Raw genomic sequence first — 21,621 nt, forward strand, 5'->3', positions numbered from 1 at the left:
GATGGATGGAGATGACCAGTAGATTAGAGAATGTTAGTCTTGTTTTTGCTTGAAAAATAAGTTTTAATTTCTAATTTAAAAAGTTGTTTAAATTAATTTCAGCTTCTCATTTGCAAGAATTTGCTGTTTTTCTTTGTCTCATGTGATATAAGCCCAGTGTTTTGGTTTTTGGGGGTGTCGGTTGGACAAAAGAACCAACATAAGGCAACAAAAATAATTCAGCTTCAGCTATTTTAATAATAATAAAAATTGATCAGATTTATATAGCGCTTTTCTAGACACTCAAAGTCACTTTACACTGTCGATTATTCATTCATACACATTCATTCTGGTGGTGGTAGCTACGATTGTAGCCACAGCTGCCCTGGGGCAGACCGACAGAGGCGTGGCTGCCATTCTGCGCCTACGGCCCCTCCGACCACCACCTCAAACAATCCATTCATACGCATTCACACCAGGCAAGGTGGGTGAAGTGTCTTGCCTAAGGACACAACGACCATGACACAGGTTACAGGGCGGAAGTGAACCGCTGACCTTCCGATCATTGACCGACTCGCTCTACCACCTGAGCCACAGCTGCCCCACGTTTTCCCATGCTAACAATGTAAAATGCATAGAATGAGTTATTATCAACGTGAGTAGCAGAACAGACACGAGTGGAGAAGGATCAGTTCAGGAAAACATCAGGAGTAAAATCACACATAGGTGATGGATAAATACATCACCAGCGACTTGACGGCTGAACGCGCCGCCTGTGTGTCTGAAAACCGACAGCTCTCGGTCTCCAAATGAGCATCATGTCGCGATACAATCAGCGGTCACCCACTAATCAAACCTAGACAGTCGCTTCGACGGCATTGACAGCTTTCATTGATTTTCTCGTTATTGCTGTTTTGTGTTTGGATTGTAGCAGAGATGGCAGGAGCTCCGTTGATATAAAAACTGTCACACTAAGCTGAAATGAAACCAATGCTCATGATTTCAGTTTTTAAATTCTTTAGATTTTTTCTCATGCTGTGTGGGCCGTCACTCTTGGTCTGTTTATGAATGCAGAAGATTCAAACAATTTCAATGGGAGGGACTCGCATGCAACATGCAAGCATGGCTGGACCGACTCTAAAAACAGAGAACTGAAAATAGATATTTCAGTCTTGAGAGGTTACTCCCGCTGCTACTTTGATGCCATTTAAAAATTTTTTTGCACATTACGCCTTTAAACCCCTTCGCACCCCAATAATGGGACATGACTACCGTCCAAAAACATTGTGGCCAAGTTTCCTGACCATGTACACATCAAATGAAACCTTAGAGTCTCGTCTTTCCAATGATACAAATGTTTTTGACCTGCAGCAACCACAGCGTTGACACAAAGACCTTTTTTTTTTTTTACAGAAGAGCAAAATGTTAAAATCCGACTTTTCTTACTTTTGAAGGCTCTCTGAAGCTCAAACATTGATCATTCCTCACCAGGTTGGTCTCATTCTGTTCATACACATCCAGTGAACATAATCCAGTAAAATTATTTGGTCTGCAACACATATTAGATCCTCAAAGGCACAAATGCTGCAGTAATGTCTTCCCAGCTTGAGATCAGCTCCAGCTGTTTTGTTAATTCCTTCTGGCGAAATCAGGCAGAATCTATTTTGGATCGCACTAAAAGTGCTACACAAGGCTACACGGAAGTTGGAGACAAATCAAGATGGCGGTGTGAGCAGTTTGGTTTCAAGCAGTGTCCGATAGAAAATTCACTTTTCACATCCAAACTCTATTTGAAGGAAAAAAATAAACAAACCCACAAGGTAACAGAAGTGACTTTGAATTGTTTTTGACAAACTGCTGAACTTTTGGAAACTTAACTGTCCCGACACTACGAATCACCAGAACGATGGCTAACCTGGAGCAAGCTAGCATCATCGACCATGATTACGACACCCCGCAGCTGACTGAAATCAGGGGAGAAGACGAAATCCAAGATATGGAGCAAACCTTTGCCAAGCCTGAAGACAATCATGCTCCCATCAACACCCCGAAACCAAATAAGCTGAAAAAAGAAGAGTGAAAGAAAGGGAAGAAATTTTTGATAGCTTCACGCAAGCTTTTCAGTCAGTTATGAAGAGATTTGACAGTCTGGTTGGGAAACTGGGAAACATTGAGGAGCGGATGAATAACGTTAGAGAAGCTCTGAAAAAATCTGATGCCTTGGAGGACAAACTGCAGAACATTGAAGAACAGATGAAAACAAAGAAAACGTTGAAAAGCTACAAGTTGAACTTCTGACTGCAGAAAGCAAATCCCTGAAGGAAAAGGTTTTGGAAGATGCCAGATATAAGAGGAGCTCACAGACGGGCAGGACTCTGGCGCAGCAGTCAGCAGGCCAACCAGACGTCATTTTTACTTTGCTGCAGGTGGATCGTTTAAGTTTGGCTTTCTATTCCATAAATACGAGGAGGATTCAAATAGACATGAATATTTTATTTGAAAGTAATCTTCAACCCAGCATCTTTTTTTCTTCAAAGATCAAAATGTTTTTGTTGCATGCAGAAAGAAAATGTAATTTTCTCTGTAGCAGTTCATTGATTTCAGAAATGCAACACACTATAGTTTTTATACATAACATGAAGGTAAAAAAAAAAAAACGATATATGTAGTGTTTATTTTTTTTTATACTTTATTTTTATTTTCTGTTTTTCACACAACAAAACAACAAATACAAAGATACAACAAAACATAATAATTGAACAGATATTTGGTCACCTATTCAGCCACACGATACTTTATTGTTGGAATTATAAGACATTGACTCACTATATACAAAACACACCTTATGGTGACACAAACACAATCCATTTTTTCCAGTACCTCAAGAATTTGTCAGTTCTTAGATTTAGTGAGAAGGTAATTCTCTCCATACTTTGAAGATTTACAACCAAGTTCCTCCACTCAGTCTCTGTAGGAGGGACGAACTGCAACCACTTACGTGTTACAGCTTTCTTGCTGGCAGCGAGTAAGATGTTTAACAAATATTTGTCCTGCACCAGCAAGTTGGCTTCAATATTTCCCAGATAAATTGTAGGAAAAGACCAGTCAATTACATCCCCAAACATTTTCAGAATTATACATTTTATCCTCTGCCAGTATGGTTGGATGACTGGGCAGCTCCAAAATATGTGAAAATGATTTGCCAACTGCTCTCCGCATCCCCTCCAGCATCGACCTCTTCCCTCATCACCAGTCTGAATAGATTGTAACTTTGGCGATATAAAATATCTGGTCAAATTTTGCCAACAGAATTGTCTCCGTACACCTGAGCTGGTGGAAGTAGACTGTACAGATATATGCAGTGTTATCTTCATTTTAGATGTCAAAGGGGTTTCGTGGCTCCCGGTGTTTTCTTTTCTGTGGGAAACGGGTCCAAGTGGCTCCTTGAGTGTTTAAGGTTGCCGACCCATGTCCTAGACAATCCAACAATATCTGAAAAACACTGGAAATTTCTAAAATGGCCAATCATGCCCAAATTAAAAGAAATGCAAATTAAAATGATGAACTATTATCCATCACCTGAGACACTGAGGGGTAGATTTGGTTTTGAAGTTGACCCATGTGACTTTTGTCGCAAAGAGCCAGAAAAAACCGAACATTTATTCTTCTTTTTCCCAGTGAGGAGGAAATTCTGGTAAGATGTACGTAACTGGTTATGTAACAAACTTGAGTGAACTTGATCAACTTACAATCCAGAATATTCTATTATACAAATTTAGGCTGTGTCCGAAATCACCCACTACACCCTACATAGTGCACCATATAGGGTGTTCACCATTTTGTAGTGCTGTCCGAATGTTAGGTTACAAACGTTTCACCCTATATAGTGCACTCAAAGTATCCCACAATGCACCGTGAAAAGTAGTGTACCGCTGATGGTCACTAACCAAGCAATATGGAAATGGAAAGACCAATGAGAGCGTGGAAACTTGTCATTAAAATGTAAGTAATTTCCCGTTTATGATTTGTTAAATTTTATTTTTCCCATTTCTTAGATACGCAATAAACTGTGAAAATGATGTGTTTGTACTGCGCTACCACGGCACAAAACGTGGCTTGCAAGCGACATAACTAATATCTCGAGTAGTGTCTGAAATGTTAGTTTGCCGAGGTGCTCCCTGCACAGTTCACTACATGGTTCAGTGGTCCCTATGTGGGGAGTAGGAAGTGAGTGGATGATTTTGGACACAACCTTAAACTTACAAGGGAAACTTCATTTTTGATGAACATTGTTATTATTATGAGAAAATACCACATCCATAAAAATACATGGAAAAAACAACTGTCAAACTTAAGCTGTTTTAAAAATGAATTAAAAATGTGTTCTCCTCCTTGAATTAAAAAAAAAAACAACAATAAGACTGCAGAAAACATTTGCAACGCTGCTGAATGTTCGTGATCTTTTAATGCATTTTATTTTTTTAATGCCTTAAAATGTGATGTTTGCACATAATTATCAATTTTATACTCCGTTTCGGTGCCTTGCCTTTTTATGTCTTATGTTTTATGTCTTTTTAGTTTGGTTGAGAAAAAAAAATAACTACACGGAAGCGTTAGCTTTTGATTGACACTTAGTTTGGCCAATACGAGGGCTTTGGGGGGGGGGTGACTGACACTCTGAAGAGCCAATGAGTGTCTCAGATAGGTCAGCCCTTTATGCACAAGTCCCACCCTCGCAGATTCAACCAATTGGGTTGAAACACTCTTTGGCGCCTAAACCTTCTAGCCAATGGGCAGACGAACACGCCGATGTGTAGGATGCGAAGATTTTCTTCGTGTGCAGACAGTGGAAGCCCGGCGGAGTGTGTGCGTCCTCCATTTTGTTTGTTTGGGATCGTTGTGGAGCGTATAAATATGGCAAAACCTTCGGAAGAAATAGAGTTCTCAGTGGAGGCAAGCCAGGTGTCCTGCACGGGTCGAGACAGCGACGTCTCAGATCCGGAGAAGTCGGAGGCAGAGAGCGACATTTCCGATGTGGACTCGGCTGCCGAGGACATGTTATGGCAAGGCAAGGATCCCGGTCTCGATAGGTAAGTGTAATGTTGTTATTCTTTGGGTATTATTCAAAAAAAGATATTAGTGAGGTGTGTCAAAAATATTTGGTATAAATGGTAAGAGCTCACAGCTAAGCCTGTGTAGTAAAGCATTTGTATTTCTCTTTTGTAGGGACGACCCTGATGACCCAGAATGGAAACCGTTGGCTGAGTTTTATGTGGAAGAAGATGATCCTGAGTAAGTGATTGTATTTGTAAAAATTATTATTTGAATGTAATGTATTGTAAGTCTGTGGAAACTGTATACGACTGTTTTTGCTGTAGGTAGTAATGACAAAGCAAGAAAGTAAGTTGTAAATGTTCTCACTTGTGGGGAAAGGTCTCTTTGTTCCTTGGTAGCTGTAGGCTGCAAAATGCATTGTAGTAGTTGTAAAGTGGTGCTTGTTCTTACACAGTATAGAACTATAATCTTATCTGTGTGTTTGCTTGTTTTTAAATTTTAGACATTCTTCTGAAGGTGACCCGGAACCTGAACTCCAACCAACTCCATCCAAAATATCACGTTTGGAGTCAACACCAAAAAAAGGCAGGGGACGGGGGAGGGAACGAGCAAGAGGGAAAGGGAAAGTGAGAAGACGTAGCACCAGCAGAACAAGCCCTTTACCTGCAGACGGTCGGGCGTGGTGTGACACTGAGGTACCAGATACCACACCTACCCTGCCCCCCTTTTGTTCAGCACGGACTCCTGGATCCCAGCTCATCGGCACTGTAGACTACACCGTTTTAGAGCTGTTTCAGCAGTTTTTTACAAACACCATTTTACTGACTCTGATAAAAAATACGAACACGTATGGAAGAGCTACATATAAACCATGGGTGGACATTACGCTCAAAGACATCTTTTCTTTTCTGTCAGTTGTCATTTACATGGGAGTCATAAAAGTACCAAATCTAACTGACTATTGGCGACAGGGGAGGTTGTACAGTTTTCCATACCCCAAGTCAGTCATCACTGGAAAGAAGTTCCTCTCAATTCTTCATGCTCTTCACCTCAGCAGTCCAGAGGATGATGCTGAAAATGAAAAAGCAAAAGGCACTGCTACGTTTGACCGCCTGGGGAAAATAAAGCCAATGTACACTGAGATCAGGAATGTATGCCGTAATAATTATCACCCTGGCCAACATATTTCTATTGATGAGAGGATGGTGGCGTCAAAGGCTCGGACCATATTCAAGCAATACTTGAAAAACAAGCCGGTTCGATGGGGCTTCAAGCTGTTCGTTCTGGCAGACTCAGCATCAGGCTATACGTGGGACTTCTTTGTGTACGAAGGCAAAAACATGCAGCCCAGTAAAAAGGGGTTGAGCTATGACTCAGTTGTGAACCTATTGAACACTAATTTACTGGGCACAGGCTACAAACTCTACGTGGACAATTTTTATACCAGCCCAGCTCTGTTTCGGGATCTCAGAGAGAAAAACATCTCAGCCTGTGGCACCATCAGGTCCAATGTACAGGGATACCCCAGAACAGCAAACAATGCCCTGGACCCCAAATCTCCCCGTGGCAGCATCCGATGGCTTCGAGAAGACTCCCTGGTCTTTGTCCAGTGGAAAGATACGCGTGACGTCTCTATGTGCTCCACCATGCACACCGCCCATGGAAAAGAGACGGTGCAGCGCAACGTGAAGGACAATGCAGGCCAGTGGACAATGATAGATGTCCCCATTCCCCCAGCCATCAAAGACTACAACAGGTATGTATAATTTAGTATATATTTTGCCCTCTTGAAATATTTGTACGATTCTAATATATATGTGATTATTTGTTTTAGGCACATGGGTGGAGTCGACCTGTCTGATGCCCTAATTGGGTATTATGAGGTTCTCCACAAGACGAAGAAATGGTACAAGACTTTATTCTACCATTTTCTGGACATCGCCATCGTGAACAGCTACATCCTTTACAAAGAGCAGTGCAAAGTTAAAGGGAACAAACCAATGCACCAGAAAGCTTTCAGGGAAACTCTGGTCTTGGAGCTGGCTGATGCAGGATCCACCAAGGCACCACAACAGGAAGACAAAAGCGACAAAAGCACGCATCATCGTCTAGTGCACATCAGCGATAGCGGGGACAAAAGTCAGGGCAGGCTGCGTTGCAGGAAGTGCCAATCAAAAACCCCTGTAAAATGCTCAACATGCAACATTCCCTTGTGCTTTCTTCCAAACAGGGACTGTTATAACGAATGGCACACACAAAACAAGTCGTGAGTGTCATAGTGTGAAGAACATGTGTACAGTTTTAGTGTCTGTGAAATATACAGTCTGCAGTGTTTGTGTTAGTGTGACTTTTAAATATATATCTATGTACTTGCCCATAACACTTGCTTTGACTCTTTTTATGTGAAAGTCTGTGTTTTATATTGTTTTTACGATGAATTAGGAAATTTCTACAACTAATAGAGTGACTCTGTGTTCAGATATGGATTCCTCTGGGTATAAGCGTTCAGTAGAGCCCTTATTGATGTCTGTAGGTTTAAGCATTCAAAAGATATTGCACTTACATTGTCATAACAAGTATTGTTACAAACTTGCCTGGTCTCATGGAAGTCAAGTAGTGCAACCACCCTCGTTCAGGACACCACTGAGCTCTTAACCGCTTTTGAAAAAATGAAACCAGTGTATCTTAACAATAACATTTTTTTCTTGCAGTTTTCTGTTAGTTGTGAATCTCACTTCGATCTCTTTGTTTCTTCAGGCCGATAACTCGACCTCAGAACATCATTCTGGCTCAGGTAGATGATTCAGGAACCAAGAAGCAGTTGTGCAGCAACACGTGTCTCGCCTCCGTCAAATCCAAGAGGAAAGTCGCTGCTAAACCGCCGCCGAAAGAGGGACGTCGTTCAGAATGCCGGATGTGCGCCAAATATTGCCGAGTAAGAAAAAAAGTCAACCCTGTGTTTTTGGATTTTCCTCTTAGCAACAGAGACCAGCATTTCTGTGGCACTCAAGATGCAAACAGACTTTTTATTTGAAAAAGCCTCAGTCAGTCCCTAAAATACCCAAACAGCAGTAAATCGTCAACTTTCCAGACAATAGTTGACAATTATATAAACCATTAACTCAAAATTTCATTTGTGTGTTTCAGAGCAGTGAAAGGACTTAAAATAATCAGATGGATATTATTCCATCCATCTTGAAGTGCTGAATATATGAAAATGTGCATCTAGAACTGCTAAACATCTCTCTTCACATCTCATTTATTTGTTTATAATCATTTATTTGACGTTAATTTACATTTGTACAACAGTTGTGGTGTCTGAGGAGATGTGAGTGTTATCTTCAGACTGTGTTAACGTCACTCAGGCATGTTTTACAATCCTCAGGAGACATTTCACAGCTTTTTAATCAAAGGATTTGCATGAAGATGATTAAATAAGCATTTCTCTTTGCTGAGTTTAAGCAATAGAGCTCCAAGGCACAGAGGAAAAAGTCACCTCAGGCTTTGGATGTACAGACTGTGTTTGTTCTTAGGATCCGTGTTTCGATAGAATAATTCTGACACTAAAAAAATCACTCAAATGTGTTGCTGTCTGTATTATACTCGTGTTACCTTTGCATCCTCAGTGTAAGTTCAGCCTGAAGCTGGACGGCGTCATCCACAAACTCTGCAGCGACTCCTGCTTCATCAGTTACCACAAAGCCAACAACCTGCCTTTAGCCTCCTGTGACATCTGCGACTCTCCCTGCCTTGACGACCGACCCGAGCTGAAGGTGGATGACGGTGGCAAGAACGTCTGCAGCGATGCGTGTCTGCTCAAATTCAAAGAGGTGCAGAAACACAAAATATTTCTCTGTTTATGTCCAGGACAGTAGCTGTTATAGAAGATTATTCCAAAGTATTGAAGCCATAAAGTCACTATTAAAGCAGTAGGTAACGGCAGTCGGTCTTTCAGGTGTTAGCTTATGTCCTCACACTTTGAATTAGAGCTTCACCATTTATTCATTTCAAATTAAAATCAGTGATTGATGCAGTTACCAAATCACAAAGGCAGCTGTTTAAGACATATCATGCAGGATTTAAACTGTTGTGTTATGTTTTTACAATTTTTAGCTTTTTGATGGTATCTCTTGCGCTTTTTAGACTGTAGGCCTTTCTCTAAACAGAATTTGCTTCTCATGTGATCATCTTTTATGACTTTTTGGCAGCTTTTCAGTTCTTAATTAGTACATTTGTTTAGTTTACTTTTGTTTTTTTGCACATCAACTAATTTTTTTTCAGTTTAAGTTCAATTAAAGTCAGAAGCATTTGAATATTTGTCAAAAAGAGAGGAATTTGCATCGTAAACACAAGCAGCAGAATGTAATAATCTCACCCACACAGTGAGATTTGCTGCAGAGTCGACTGGTTTTGAACGTTTTAGTTGAGCGTTCACAGGTTCACACACCGTTCTGAGACTCTCAGTTTGAGCTGATCCTGTGCGTAACATCTCACATGGTTTCTTCTTGTTTTTCTTGCAGAAAGTTGAGGCGCAACGGCTCTGCCTCATGTGCCAGACGTCTCATCACGTGTCCGACATGGTTGAAAACACAAACAGCGAGGGCACATTGGAGTTATTCTGCAGCAACAGATGCATGATGGTGCACGGCGCTCAGACCGCTGCTGTGTTTGGTAAGAGGAGCAATGCTTAGAAACACAGCTGCAGTCATGAGTTTTGAAAGCAGTTTTGAAAAATAAGGCCAAGAGGAAGCTGCATTTGACCTCTTTCTTTGCTAAACATTTTTTCCTCGTCCTCCTGCATCTTCATGGAAGAGCAGGAATATATGAACTCTAATTTATTAGAATTTTTTTTTCTATCTTCTGCATTCAGAACTCAGTCTGTCTCTAAGATTTGAAAATTTGCCTCCAGCTAAAAGAAATTCTCCTTCTAATGACTGATGTTTTACTACGTTTGTACAGAAAAGAGGAGCCCTTCGCCTGAAGAGATAAACGTTGAAGAAGTGAAGCCATCGCTCCCGAGTCTGAAATGTGTAAGTAAATGTTTAATGGTAATGTCTTCTGCAGTAATTGTAAAGCATGGTGATGATTTTAAACTCATTTAGGCACCGCAGCGTGAATATTTTTGTAATGATGAGTATGATGTATACTGTAGGAGTAAAGCTGACTTTGTTGCTGATGAGTATCCTCAAAGTTTAACAGCAGCGAGGTGTTTCTTCTCAGGATGGATCAAGTGTACACAGGTCACAAATGTGAACAAAAGTACTGTTTAAGAATAAATCTTGACTGTTGTTACGTCACAGGTCCCTTTACTCCACACAGAGGTCTCTTTTCTAAGTTTTAACCATCTAATCCAGTTTTTTCTTGATAAAGATAAAAGAAGAGCCCATGGATGAGGACAACAGCCAGAGTCTCCCAACTTCTGCATCTCATCAGGACATCAAAAATGAGCCGAATGTTTCAAAGGTAGGAGCTGATGAACAACCTGCAGAGAACAGTGCAATGAGGCAAACGAGACTGTATGGAATAACTACAGACTGACTGTTTTCAGGGACAGTATCGATTAAAAAGAACTGATATTTGGAAGGTATAACTTGGCATCATACTGCAAAAAACACACGTAGAACTCTCTCTGCTTCCAGCTACACTTGTTCTGTTTCCATAGAGGTGCAGGACTTTATAGCACGATGAAAAATGAACCCACAGTGAGAAATAATGTGACGGGAGGCATTACTAACAGGCCTCCGCTGCATTAGACACACAACATCCTCGTCAACATCCTGAACATAAACCCTGCTCATGTTCCTCTACCTTAAATCATTTTCGTTTCGTGGTTGTATGAAGAAGAGACACAGTAGTAAATATTCAAGCAGTTTGTAATAGTTCAGCCGTTTTCTGCGCATCAAGATGTTTTATGTTTCTGTTCTGGTTTTGACAGGAGGACTTGCAGATCGGTTCTGTTTTCTCTTTGACCGAAGACTCCAAACCCTTGGAGCCGACTGTGGCCCCCACGGATCTGTTTGCGTCCTGCTCCAGCTGCAGAAATGTCCTGATGGACGGAGAGACTGTTTTCCAGAGGAAAGGCCACCAGGAAATATTCTGTTCCTCCTCCTGCCTTCTGAAATTTTTCCAGATGAAGCCAGTGAAGAAGACGTGCCACTTCTGCCTTCAGTGAGTCGTGTTTTCTGATCTGCTTCTTCTACCAACGTCCTTCAGCTCCATTTTAACATCCTCACTGTGTCAGATTGTAGGTTTTGATTCGCTCTTGTTCCTCCTTGTTCTCTCAGGGCGATAACGCAGCATCAGGACGTCCTCCAGGCCTCGGTGGATAACGACGGGACTGAAAGGGATTTCTGCAACCAGACCTGCTTGTCCTCCTTCAACTACAAGAGCAGCGCGTCGACCAAAATCCCCATCGTCCCCGTCTCATCGCAGTCACAGTGCAGCATGTGCAGCAGATACTGCATCGTAAGTGCAGCTTCACTAATACCATGATCTCAACCACAGTTTTGACACTTTTTTTTAGCAAACATTACTTAGAAATCTAACCATAAAATCAGCAGCTCACTTATGAATGTTCCAGCCCAGTGAAGCTGTATTCTCCAAGTTTTAAATAAATATGAATTGTGTCTGTTTATGCTCCCTGCAGAGTAAAAAGGAGATCATCCAGCAGGGCGTCGTCTACAAGATCTGCAGCGATCCCTGCTTCCTCCGTTTCTGCAACATGAACAACTTGTCGGGCTGCGTGAACTGTTGCTCTCACTGCAACACGCCGCTCACGCTCAAGATGAAGGACGGAAACAAAACGCTGTGCAGCGCAGAGTGTCTGGGCCAATACAAGCAGGTACGAAGGTGAAGAGCATTGGTGCAGTTTAGTGGAAAGCAAAGTTTGAAAGACATGCAGCAGTGCTTGGTTAAGTTTTTTGCTTCTTTTAATGAAAAATCTGAGAGTTACTTCAGTACATAAGGCAATAAATGACAAATATTTAAAAAATGAATGTTTGCTCTACAAGACCAGGTGACAGCTGATAATTCTTACATGTAAAATGTGCTGAATTGGACCGAGTTGGTGACTTTGGATTTTGTCTTTTCTTTGGCTTATGTGACAGAAAACCCAAACCCCAGAGCCGTGTGTGATGTGCCAGACCTCGAAACCGATGTCAGACATGGTTGAAAACAGAAACAGTGATGACGTGTTGGAGCTTTTCTGCTCCAGCAGTTGTGTGATGTCTTCAAAGATCCAGACGGTCATTGCAGCAGGTACGACACAGCTGCTCCCAGACTGTGGGTCTCTTTCTTTTGTTCTTCATTTTTAGACTTGAGGTGCTGCAGGTTTTTCTCAGTGCAGTGGACTCAACATGCAGACAGACAGACAGGATGAATGTATTGAAACTGTCAAGCAAATTTAAAGCAAACTTCAGGAATGTCATGAAAATGTAAAAACTACAAATGCGATTTAAGGTTTGTTTCCATTAACTACTTTGAAGGCTGCATAGTTTAGTTTAAAGTGGTGCTGTGGGCTGTGTTACAAATGGCTGCAATAAACAGAGTAGAACAAAACCAGTTGTTTGCCAATTGTCAAAAAACCTAGAAGCAGAAAACAAACAAAACTTGGAAAGAAGCCTTTGTGAGTTGTTTTCAGTCTGGAAAGTTGTAATTATCATTTAATCTCAGCCGACGTCTGCCGTGTTTCATGTTGTCCAGAAGCTGTAGAGGCAGAAACAGCTGATGAGTCAAATGTTTTCTATGTCAGAACTTATTTATCTCCTATGAAACACATTAAATATTTAAGGAAAAAGGGGGAAAAGAGCATCTTAAGGGGGCCTAAAAATTGCAAAATGAAGGATGTTTGTTTCAATTTTTGCTGTTTCCACTAACCTTTTGTATTTTCTTTGTAATACGATACTTCAAAATGCTCATAAATGCACGTTTGGGGGACATCAGTGCTCTAAGGTTGTTCATTAAATGCTTGTGATTTGTCTTTAATGAAACCTCGTCTTCCCTTCAGGAGCCTCAATGAATTGTAACCACTGTAGTAAGACGTCAGTTCCAGCCTGTCATCTCGCCATGTCGGACAACTCCATCAAGAACTTCTGCACTCTAACGTGTGCCATGGCCTTCAAGGTAACACATCTTTAACAAAACTCACATGCAGTGTGAATACAGCTGACAGTATTCTGTTTATCATCATCAACATACCAACCAGCTCTGAATTGCTCCCAGGAATGGCTGAATTTTTTGCAAAAAAACTTGTATCTGTGCCTTAAAGATTATCCAATAACATGGTTTAAACGCTCCTACCTTAACATGAACGTGGTCACGAGCTGTTTTCTCGTCATTCTCTCAGTTTTCGTAACACAAAGTGCACGATGTGTTGGAATGACCAAAACTTCATCCTCCATGAAACGTAGCAGAAAAAGTACAGTTTGAAAAGGGCTGAATATTAAAAACTTTCTTCTATAATCAGTTTTGACAGAAGTAGCTTTTATACCCTTTATAGAGGTATATAAGTATATTTATACAAGCCAAGCTACTGTGGTTGTGGTTTAACTATAAGGCATGAAGCTCAGTTGACAGGTTTTTAGGAATTATTTAAAAGATGAAGACCAGAATGCATCAGTAAATTTCTGTGTGTCAGCAGGCAGATGGTCTGTATGAATGTATTTTAAGGCACTGAAATTGCATGTTTTCTGATGTTTATTATCACGTGCTGTAAATTCTCACCACTCACCAAATATAATAAAGGACAACTAAAAATGAACTATTCCAAAATCTGTCATATTACAAAAAAATATATACATTTGTGACCTGTAGGATAAAGATTTTCATGTCATAATTATGGTTAGCAGGAGGACTAACAACTTGTTGTTTTGATGCTATTTATGGACACGTAGACAAACGCAGATTATACGGGTTAGTTTTAGTTAATCATTGATTAATTTTAGCTTTCTTGGGGGCTCATCTTGATTGAAAGCTGGGTAAAGGACAAGCATCACATTTATCAGATCGCTGGTGCTTCAGTTACATTAAATCAGAATCAGCTTTAATGGCCAAGTACGTACACAACATACAAGGAATTTGGTTTCGGCCGTTGGTGTCGCCCTAGGAATTTGCACGAATAATAGAAATAGGAAAATTAAAAAATAAAATAACTAAAGAAAGAAAAGAATAAAATACAATAAATATTAATAAAAAAATAAAACAAGATAATAAGGCAAATATATACAAGAATGTGCACATCTAGTAGAAAAAGGTAAAGAAATGTGTAATTAAACTACTGGTACACTTGCAGAAACCAAAACGTGATTTATCTCCTGTGATCGACTGGAAACCTGCCCGGCATGTCCACTGATGTATCCCTGCTGAGATCACTTTACTTCCACACAACCCTCCCAAGCATCACAGCATAAAGCTAACGAAGAGAGTTGTGCTGCTAACACAAGCAAAATCTATCAAAAACACACTAAAGTGATGCACTGTTGCAGTAACATGCTTCTTCTTTACAGTCAGCGTGGCGAGTGTGCGGAGAGATGTTCCCCAACTCCTATTTTAACTACCTTGCCTTATTTATCTTACATAGATTTAAAACCTGTGCTTGTTTTGTGCTTTTCTGTGCCACATTAGAGCAAGAGAGAACTCGCTGCTTCCAGCGACTCGGCAGGAGCCTCCAAACCTCCAGAGAAACTGCTGTGTGCTCAGTGTGGACGCATCATCAAAACTACACCCAAAGTCATCCAGAGAAAGGTGTGTGTGTGTGCTCTGTTTTACAACACAGAAAGACCCAGTTGGTGTAAAGTGCAAGCAGAGGCGCTAATGCTGTTTTAGAAGTTCTCATTTCTTGGACTTTTAATGCCGTCGCGCCACTGGATCGTACAGTTTCAGTGTGTTGTCGGCGCATCCTACACTCTGCAGGCCATGAAGAGGGAGTTCACGTGGACTGACCTTGTGTTTTTCTGCAGGACAAGGTGGACTTTGTGTGCAGCCTGGCCTGTTCACAGGAGTTTAAGAAGGCCAACAACATCACGGGAACCTGTGAGTACTGTAAGAACGTCAGGATCGTCAAGGACGTGAAGAGGGTCGAGGGCGAAGACTGTTGCTTCTGCAGTGACAGTAAGGAGACACACGACTAATGCAGGGTTGTGTAGCGTTTCTCAGTGTTTATCAGGGTACAGGAGGATGCTGCACAGAGATGCTACAACGGCATCTCAGGATCCTGACCGACTGTTGTCCAAGGAGTGTGTCGGTGTGAACGGACGGAGTGTGTGAGCGGTAACTCAGGGACGGTGGGAATAGTTGAATATTGTTTTGTGACGGGAGCTGCTGTTTATTACAAATGTCAATGATTTTGCCTGTGACTCTGTTTGGTTCTGTGCAAAAATGAATAAAGAAAATTTGAAAACCGGACTGATACTTTAAGAATGAGTGTTTGGGGCGGCCGCTGCAGCTCACCTGGTTGAGCTGGCGACCCATGTGCAGGGGCTACAGTCCCCGATGCAGCGGCCATGGGTTCAAACCCCGCTCATGGCCCTTTGCTGCAAGTCCTTCCTCCATTCTTCTCCCCCACTTTCCTGTCTCTCTCTTCACTGTCCTATACAATAAAGGCAAAAAGGCCAAAAAATAATAAGAATTTAAAAAAAGTGTTTAATAGAAGCTGTGTTCACTGTGAGCTACATTGATTTGTGTTTTTAGCAAACCTACCAGTGTGACAAACATCTCTGTGGGAACATACGACTCTCACGCATCAACTCACATCACTGCAGGCTGCTTACAATCAGGCGCGTGTTCAGTGTTCAGCAACATGTTAGTTATGAATGATCAACTGAATTCCTGCAGGAGGTTAAAATATGCGCTAAAGTTTATTTAGCCTTTTATAAGCACGTTGAAGGTAGAGTAACATCATGTAAAAAGGTGATATTTATGAAGATTTCCTCCAGTTCTGGTTAGATATGAAAACATAAACACTGTCGTCACTACACTGTAAAAAAAAAATAAAAGTTTACCTGTAGTTTTTTTTGGAAAATTTACTTTTATTTTACAGATTTTACTCATAACTAGTAAAATCGTACAGAAAAAAATAGTAATTTACACTTTAATAGTAAAATATGTTCATGTTAACAAATACTATTTTGTTCTTTTACATTTGATTTTATTATCAGCGAAAAATGTAGTTTTGCAAATATGTCATTAGATTACAGAAAATTATATATAATATTTAAAAATGGCAACTTTAAATGGTTATTTGGCCGATTTTGTCTGTTTTGTCAGTTATAGATATTTAGTCAAATCTGGGTGTTAGTATTAATTTGCAAGTTGACTAAAGAAAAAAACTACAGTAATTATTTTACAATGTTTGACTGTAAAGTTACACAATATTTTACTGTATTCAGGACCCCTAAATATATTGTTGTTTAACAGAAGCATTATATTAAAACAAGTACAAATTTAAAAGTAAGAATTTACGTTGTGATTGTTAAACAAACAGGCTAAAACAGAACAGAATGTCCACTTAAACAATCTGTATTTTCATAAATAGGAGTTTGTTCTTTTACATTGTGTGACTACAAAATTACACTGTTTTACTGAATGTAAACCAGCTAAAATATCATTACAACAGATGTTTGATGCTAATTTCCCTGTTTTCACCATGGTTAAGTGTTAAAGTGTTCTGTTTTTAGTGTCTTCTTATTCCGGCATCCTCATTTTGACCATTTCTTGACAGGATTTTTAATTTTACAGTGTAGTTTACTCCTGATGTTTCACAGCTTCTCGTTCTATCATCTGTTATTCCATAACTTGATGTTCCTGCTGTGGCGTCGTTTCAGTGTTGATGTATTTTGGAATGATGTCATGTTAAAGTCAGGTTTTTGGTATCATGACAGCAGCAGGACATTATTCAGTGCGTTTAAGGCTCATTTCACTCGATGTTGTCAAACTACTAGAAACCTCTCTTGTCTGTCCTCCAGGCTGCAGGGTTCTCCTTCATCACGACCTGGAAAAGAAAGAAGGTCAGCGCTACTGTTCGTGCTCCTACTGCCTCTCCATCGCCAAGACTGTGGTGACGAAGCACAACGAAGGCACCGAGCAAGAGTTCTGCTCCAAAGAATGCAGCAAAAACTACAAAAACCTCCAGAACCACGTCAGTACAAACAGACAAAGTAGTTTCTCATTGTTGAAATCGAGTGTCGCATCTATTTGGTAGAAATTCTGTGTCAAACGCACAACAACGTAACGCTAAGTTGAATCACATAATGGTATTTTTTTTACAATATTTTATGGACCCAATAAATTGACAGTAATCAGGTTCACCTGTAGGCTGATGTTTGAGAAGTTCTGCACCAAGTTTTACTCATTTCTTGCTCTTAGGGTGCAAAATGTGACGCCTGCGGCTGCAAAGGGAAGCTGAAGCAGAGTCTTCCGATGGTGGGAGAAGTCAAACACTTCTGCGACCTGAAATGCTTGCTGCACTTCTGCAATAACGAAGTCCACATGGGCGGCACAGGTCTGCACATTCACTGCGTTTGTCTTTTTGCTTATTACTCGTCTTTCATGCCCCTTTGTGCTCAGAAGTTACAAAACCAGACATTTAGTGGATCTTGTCTTTGTTTAATGCTCATGTAGAGCGAGAGGCATCCAGCTCTGAAAAGTCAGAATTTTATTACATTTCTTGTCCCAAACTCAAGTGGAATCCACTGCTTGTGGTGAAAAACTAGTATAAGTAGCGTCTGCTCAGTTCAGTTCTGTCTTTATGAAGACATTTGGTTGTAAAAACAGTGACAACATTTTACACAACCCATTTCCAGAGCAAATTAAAATATATATATATATACATTTAAATCACATCCTTAAATATTGGAAGAAGAATTAATATTTTTAAAATGTTCCTGTGTGAATGTCAGACTGATGAGTGAGTTTTTACTTTTCAAACTGCAGATCATAAAGAAAAACAGCACTGACTTGATTGATTTATAAAATAAAAATCTGTAGAATCAGAATCAGAAAAACCAATTGATCCCCTAGTCTTGGAAATATAAGAAGTACAAAATAAAAAGTAGATGAACGTGAGTAGAAAAGTATGTCCTGGAAATATAAACATCAGTAGAAAAGTATAATATGTGCATTGTTCTAAGAAAAATTAAAAATATAAGTTTGCAGTGTAATAAACAGTAATGGGATTTTATTTGTTATTTACACAGAGAGGTGCTGTTGTTATTTTTTTTTGTACAACTCTTCTGTGTTTACATAAAAGCATTGCTCATTATTATTAGTAGTAAATATTTAAAAGTGTTAAATCTCCACCTTCTGGCCTGGAAAGTGTGTGTCAACATTTTAAAGTAGTAAGTAATTCTAAAAGTAATGAGTAGATTGTGTTGAGAGGGAAACTGCCACTGACACACGCCAAATGTTCAGTTAAATGACTGGTTGTGTTGTTTCCCGATTATTCTAAAAATGGGCCTGGATCAAATAAAATAAATAAGATAATTGCACAGACTTCATATCTGTGGATGAGATTCAGACCTGATGTGGATTTTTAGGCGTGTTTTCTTCCACGTTGTTGAGATTTAAGGTCCTCAGGTTTGCCTACCTTTGACTGTTTTATAAAATCTTGTAGAATCAACGTCTTCTCTTGTTCTGCCTGCAGCTTCTCCACCTTCTGGCTCTGCAGCGACAACACAGTCCTCTCCCGTCATCACCAGTGTCATTTCACTGGCCAGCGCTCTGTCTATGCGACAGAGAGCTTCAGCAAACTCGCCACAGATCGGTACAAACACGTGATTAATTTATTCTTAAATACTGAGCATATTTGGTTCTGCTGCTGCTCTGATTTTTTTCTCTCTCTACAGCCTCCATCGCTGACATTCAAACGAAGGTTGTTGGACACGTAAGTTTATAAACAAAAAGTCCTTCACCTGATGCAACAACAACCTATAAGCCTGTGTTCTTGCTTCTTTTAATGTTTGATTTATTGTTGAGGATGTCTTTATGATTTCTCAGGCCAGCGTTCAGACAGTCCCCAAAGAACTGAAGAACAAATCGATGCTCTGCACGCCGCTGGTGCACAACAAAGGGACCTCGTGTACAGTAGAGACGACTGAAACTGAGGCACAAACAGGTAAAACACAGGCGTCACCATTTTTGTGTCTCACTGATTTTGATGAAACTTGACTAGTTTGAAGGGGTCCACCCAAACCTGCTTTAATCTAAGTTAAAGGAAATTTGGTCAAACTCGGGGGGAGTTTGTCACCCCCTTGTTTGTTTTTTTAAAATTACAAAAAAATCACCTAAAAAGTTAGTCAAAAAGTATAAATCTCTACTGCTATAATAATTCAACCAAATCTTTTCATATTTTCAGTGAATGTTATCCTACCCAAGGACAATCTATTGTCCACGTTTCGTTCTCCTACGACTAGTTCCTACCCTGTGCCATAATTACAGAATCAGCGCGTTATAATGAAAACAAATTGAAGCAGGTAACCTGCGGTGGAAGACGTGTTTCAGTGAGTGCCCAAAGATTTTTTTTTTCAGATAATATTAGTATGAAGTCCCACCTTTTAGACAGTATGCTCAGTTTTTTGAAGCATTCTCCAGCATTGGAGATATTTTGACCTAAACTTTGGGTATTTTAACAGTTTTCACCATTTGGTGAGAGGGGCGGTCTTGACTGACATGATTTGTGTGATAGGAACTAGTCGTAGGAGAACGAAACGTTGACAATAAATTGTCCTTGAGTTGAATAACATTCACTGAGAATATGAAAAGATTTGGTTGAATTATTATAGCAGTAGAGTTTTATACTTTTGACCAAGTTTTAGGTGATTTTTGGTCATTTTTGTGAAAAAAAAAAAAAAAAGAGGGACAAAAGCCCCCCGAAGGTGACCAAAAATCCCCTAAAACAGACACAAAAAGAGTTGGGGGGACACCCCCAAAAACAGAGCGCGTGCGCCCCCCCCCCCGGCCCATAGCGGAGACACACTCCAAAAAAACAAGCCAAAAAGATCCACAGAATGCACAAACCTGAAAAAACTGAACAAAAGAAGGAAAAGAAGTAAAAACACTCAAAAAGCACCCTGGACTGCTGTGTTTAGTTTTGATTTTATCCACCAACGCTTTGTCGCAGTTCATCAGAAAATGTCCATATTAGAATAACGCACATCACGTGCTGATGGTAAAATCTGCACTCACTCGTTCCATCTTTCCAGAATTAGAAGCACTGATGTTGATTCTGTTTCTTTGTCTGAAGATGAAGTTGATCCCAAAGTCGTGGTCCTGCCCATCACGGTGCCGGTGCCGGTGTTCGTTCCCTTACCGATGAACATGTACAGTCAGTACACACCACAGCCTGTTGGCCTGCCCTTACCGGTAAGTCCGACACCTCCAAAGACATCGTATGAATGTAAATGAACAGATCTCATCGTTAAACTTCCCCTGTGGGTTACTTACATAACAACAATTATTCTAAGGTTTTTGAAATGTTCCGTTTAAAACTGCACGAGGCCGTATCTGATCATAAATGTGTTCATTTCCAGAACAGAACTGTGAACACTGAATAAAGCCAGCTGCAAAACTCTCGGTGCTTTTTGCTGACACATCCTCCTGGAGATCATATTGTTAAATCTGCCTTTTCCAAACTGTTTCTCTCAGCTGCCCGTACCTTTGTTTCTCACTGCGACGCCGGACGACTCTGAAACGACGGTTAAAGAGAAGACGCAGCCTGAATCCGTCACGCCTGAGACAGAAACTCAACCAACAGAGAGAGAAGGTGGCCCGAAGGACAGAGAGGTGACAAAAGAGGGAGAAAGACAAGAAAAAGAGCCTGTTGATGGTAAGACATTAGTATAATTACTCTACAAAAAGTTCTCAGCCTCACCTAGAAACAAGGGAAGTAACTGTAAACTATAAAGCCTATATCACTGTCCACAAAAACTCTAATGTTTGAAGCAATCAAAGAAAAAAACTGGAGGAAATTTTTGAGCTGCTGTTGCTGCAGGACAGTGAGCCGGTCAGCAGCTTCAGGTGGCAGAAGCAGCTAAATGTGGCTTTGAACTGTTGCTTTATGCACTTTAATCACCCGACCTGCATCACCTGGCTTCTATCTGTCCTCCAACTTAAATCCTTCTTGCTCAGTCGCCATTTTCAGAGTGATAATAAAGTCGTTCATGCTGTTGAGGAGAATCTGGAGACCCAAGATCTGACCTTCCTGCATGAAGGGACAGTGAAGCTGGAACATCAGAGGAGGAGTTGAAGATGTTGGAAAAAATAATGCAAGATCAATATTTCTCCCTGGATTAGCTTTTTGAAGCTCCGTCATACGTGAAATTATTTTGCTGTTAAACGTCCGTAGATGAAGACACATAGTCTACCTCTTACTGTCTGACTTTGGGCTGATTTAGAGCTTGTGGTTTGTACTTTTACCAGCATTTGAACACAGATGAACTAAAAAAAAACAACATTTAACACGACCGCTCTCCAAATAAAGTTGATCGTCTCAGAACCGTCTGAAATGTAGTAGACGATGGATCTGGGAAAGACAAAGCTGAAATATTTACGGCCAGACGATGTGGTCTCTGAAACGTCGATGCTTGTTGGGGGTGG

The 21,621-nt window shown here is 40.4% G+C and overlaps 2 protein-coding genes across 2 annotated transcripts in view; both read left to right on the forward strand.

Moving 5' to 3' along the window:
* LOC103373702 (uncharacterized) overlaps positions 1–21,621 on the forward strand; it is a 60,841-nt gene that overhangs the window by 28,710 nt on the left and 10,510 nt on the right. The window contains exons 23-41 of the mRNA XM_008303663.1: positions 7,792–7,969; positions 8,661–8,864; positions 9,555–9,705; positions 9,994–10,064; positions 10,405–10,497; positions 10,970–11,202; positions 11,319–11,499; positions 11,681–11,875; positions 12,141–12,291; positions 13,040–13,155; positions 14,656–14,775; positions 14,991–15,141; positions 16,995–17,167; positions 17,395–17,530; positions 18,671–18,790; positions 18,873–18,910; positions 19,024–19,141; positions 20,270–20,388; positions 20,671–20,851. Coding sequence (XP_008301885.1) covers positions 7,792–7,969; positions 8,661–8,864; positions 9,555–9,705; positions 9,994–10,064; positions 10,405–10,497; positions 10,970–11,202; positions 11,319–11,499; positions 11,681–11,875; positions 12,141–12,291; positions 13,040–13,155; positions 14,656–14,775; positions 14,991–15,141; positions 16,995–17,167; positions 17,395–17,530; positions 18,671–18,790; positions 18,873–18,910; positions 19,024–19,141; positions 20,270–20,388; positions 20,671–20,851 — 2,729 coding nt within the window. The remainder of the gene's footprint in view (positions 1–7,791; positions 7,970–8,660; positions 8,865–9,554; positions 9,706–9,993; positions 10,065–10,404; positions 10,498–10,969; positions 11,203–11,318; positions 11,500–11,680; positions 11,876–12,140; positions 12,292–13,039; positions 13,156–14,655; positions 14,776–14,990; positions 15,142–16,994; positions 17,168–17,394; positions 17,531–18,670; positions 18,791–18,872; positions 18,911–19,023; positions 19,142–20,269; positions 20,389–20,670; positions 20,852–21,621) is intronic.
* LOC103373701 (piggyBac transposable element-derived protein 4-like) lies at positions 4,817–7,414 on the forward strand. Its single transcript, XM_008303662.1, has 4 exons — positions 4,817–5,069; positions 5,206–5,271; positions 5,537–6,790; positions 6,869–7,414. Exons 1-4 carry the CDS (start codon positions 4,894–4,896, stop codon positions 7,302–7,304), a joined length of 1,932 nt encoding a protein of 643 aa, XP_008301884.1. The 5' UTR covers positions 4,817–4,893; the 3' UTR covers positions 7,305–7,414.

The sequence above is a fragment of the Stegastes partitus genome, unplaced genomic scaffold, assembly GCF_000690725.1.
Source record: "Stegastes partitus isolate 25-593 unplaced genomic scaffold, Stegastes_partitus-1.0.2 Scaffold2048, whole genome shotgun sequence".
Classification (NCBI taxonomy): Eukaryota; Metazoa; Chordata; class Actinopteri; family Pomacentridae; genus Stegastes; species Stegastes partitus.

Excerpts from the sequence above, each read along its gene's own strand:
- LOC103373701 (XM_008303662.1), top strand. The coding sequence starts at position 4,894 with ATGGCAAAACCTTCGGAAGAAATAGAGTTCTCAGTGGAGGCAAGCCAG. Across the intron at positions 5,272-5,536 it reads GTGGAAGAAGATGATCCTGA|ACATTCTTCTGAAGGTGACC; the intron begins GTAAGTGATTGT and ends TTTAAATTTTAG. Across the intron at positions 6,791-6,868 it reads GCCATCAAAGACTACAACAG|GCACATGGGTGGAGTCGACC; the intron begins GTATGTATAATT and ends TATTTGTTTTAG.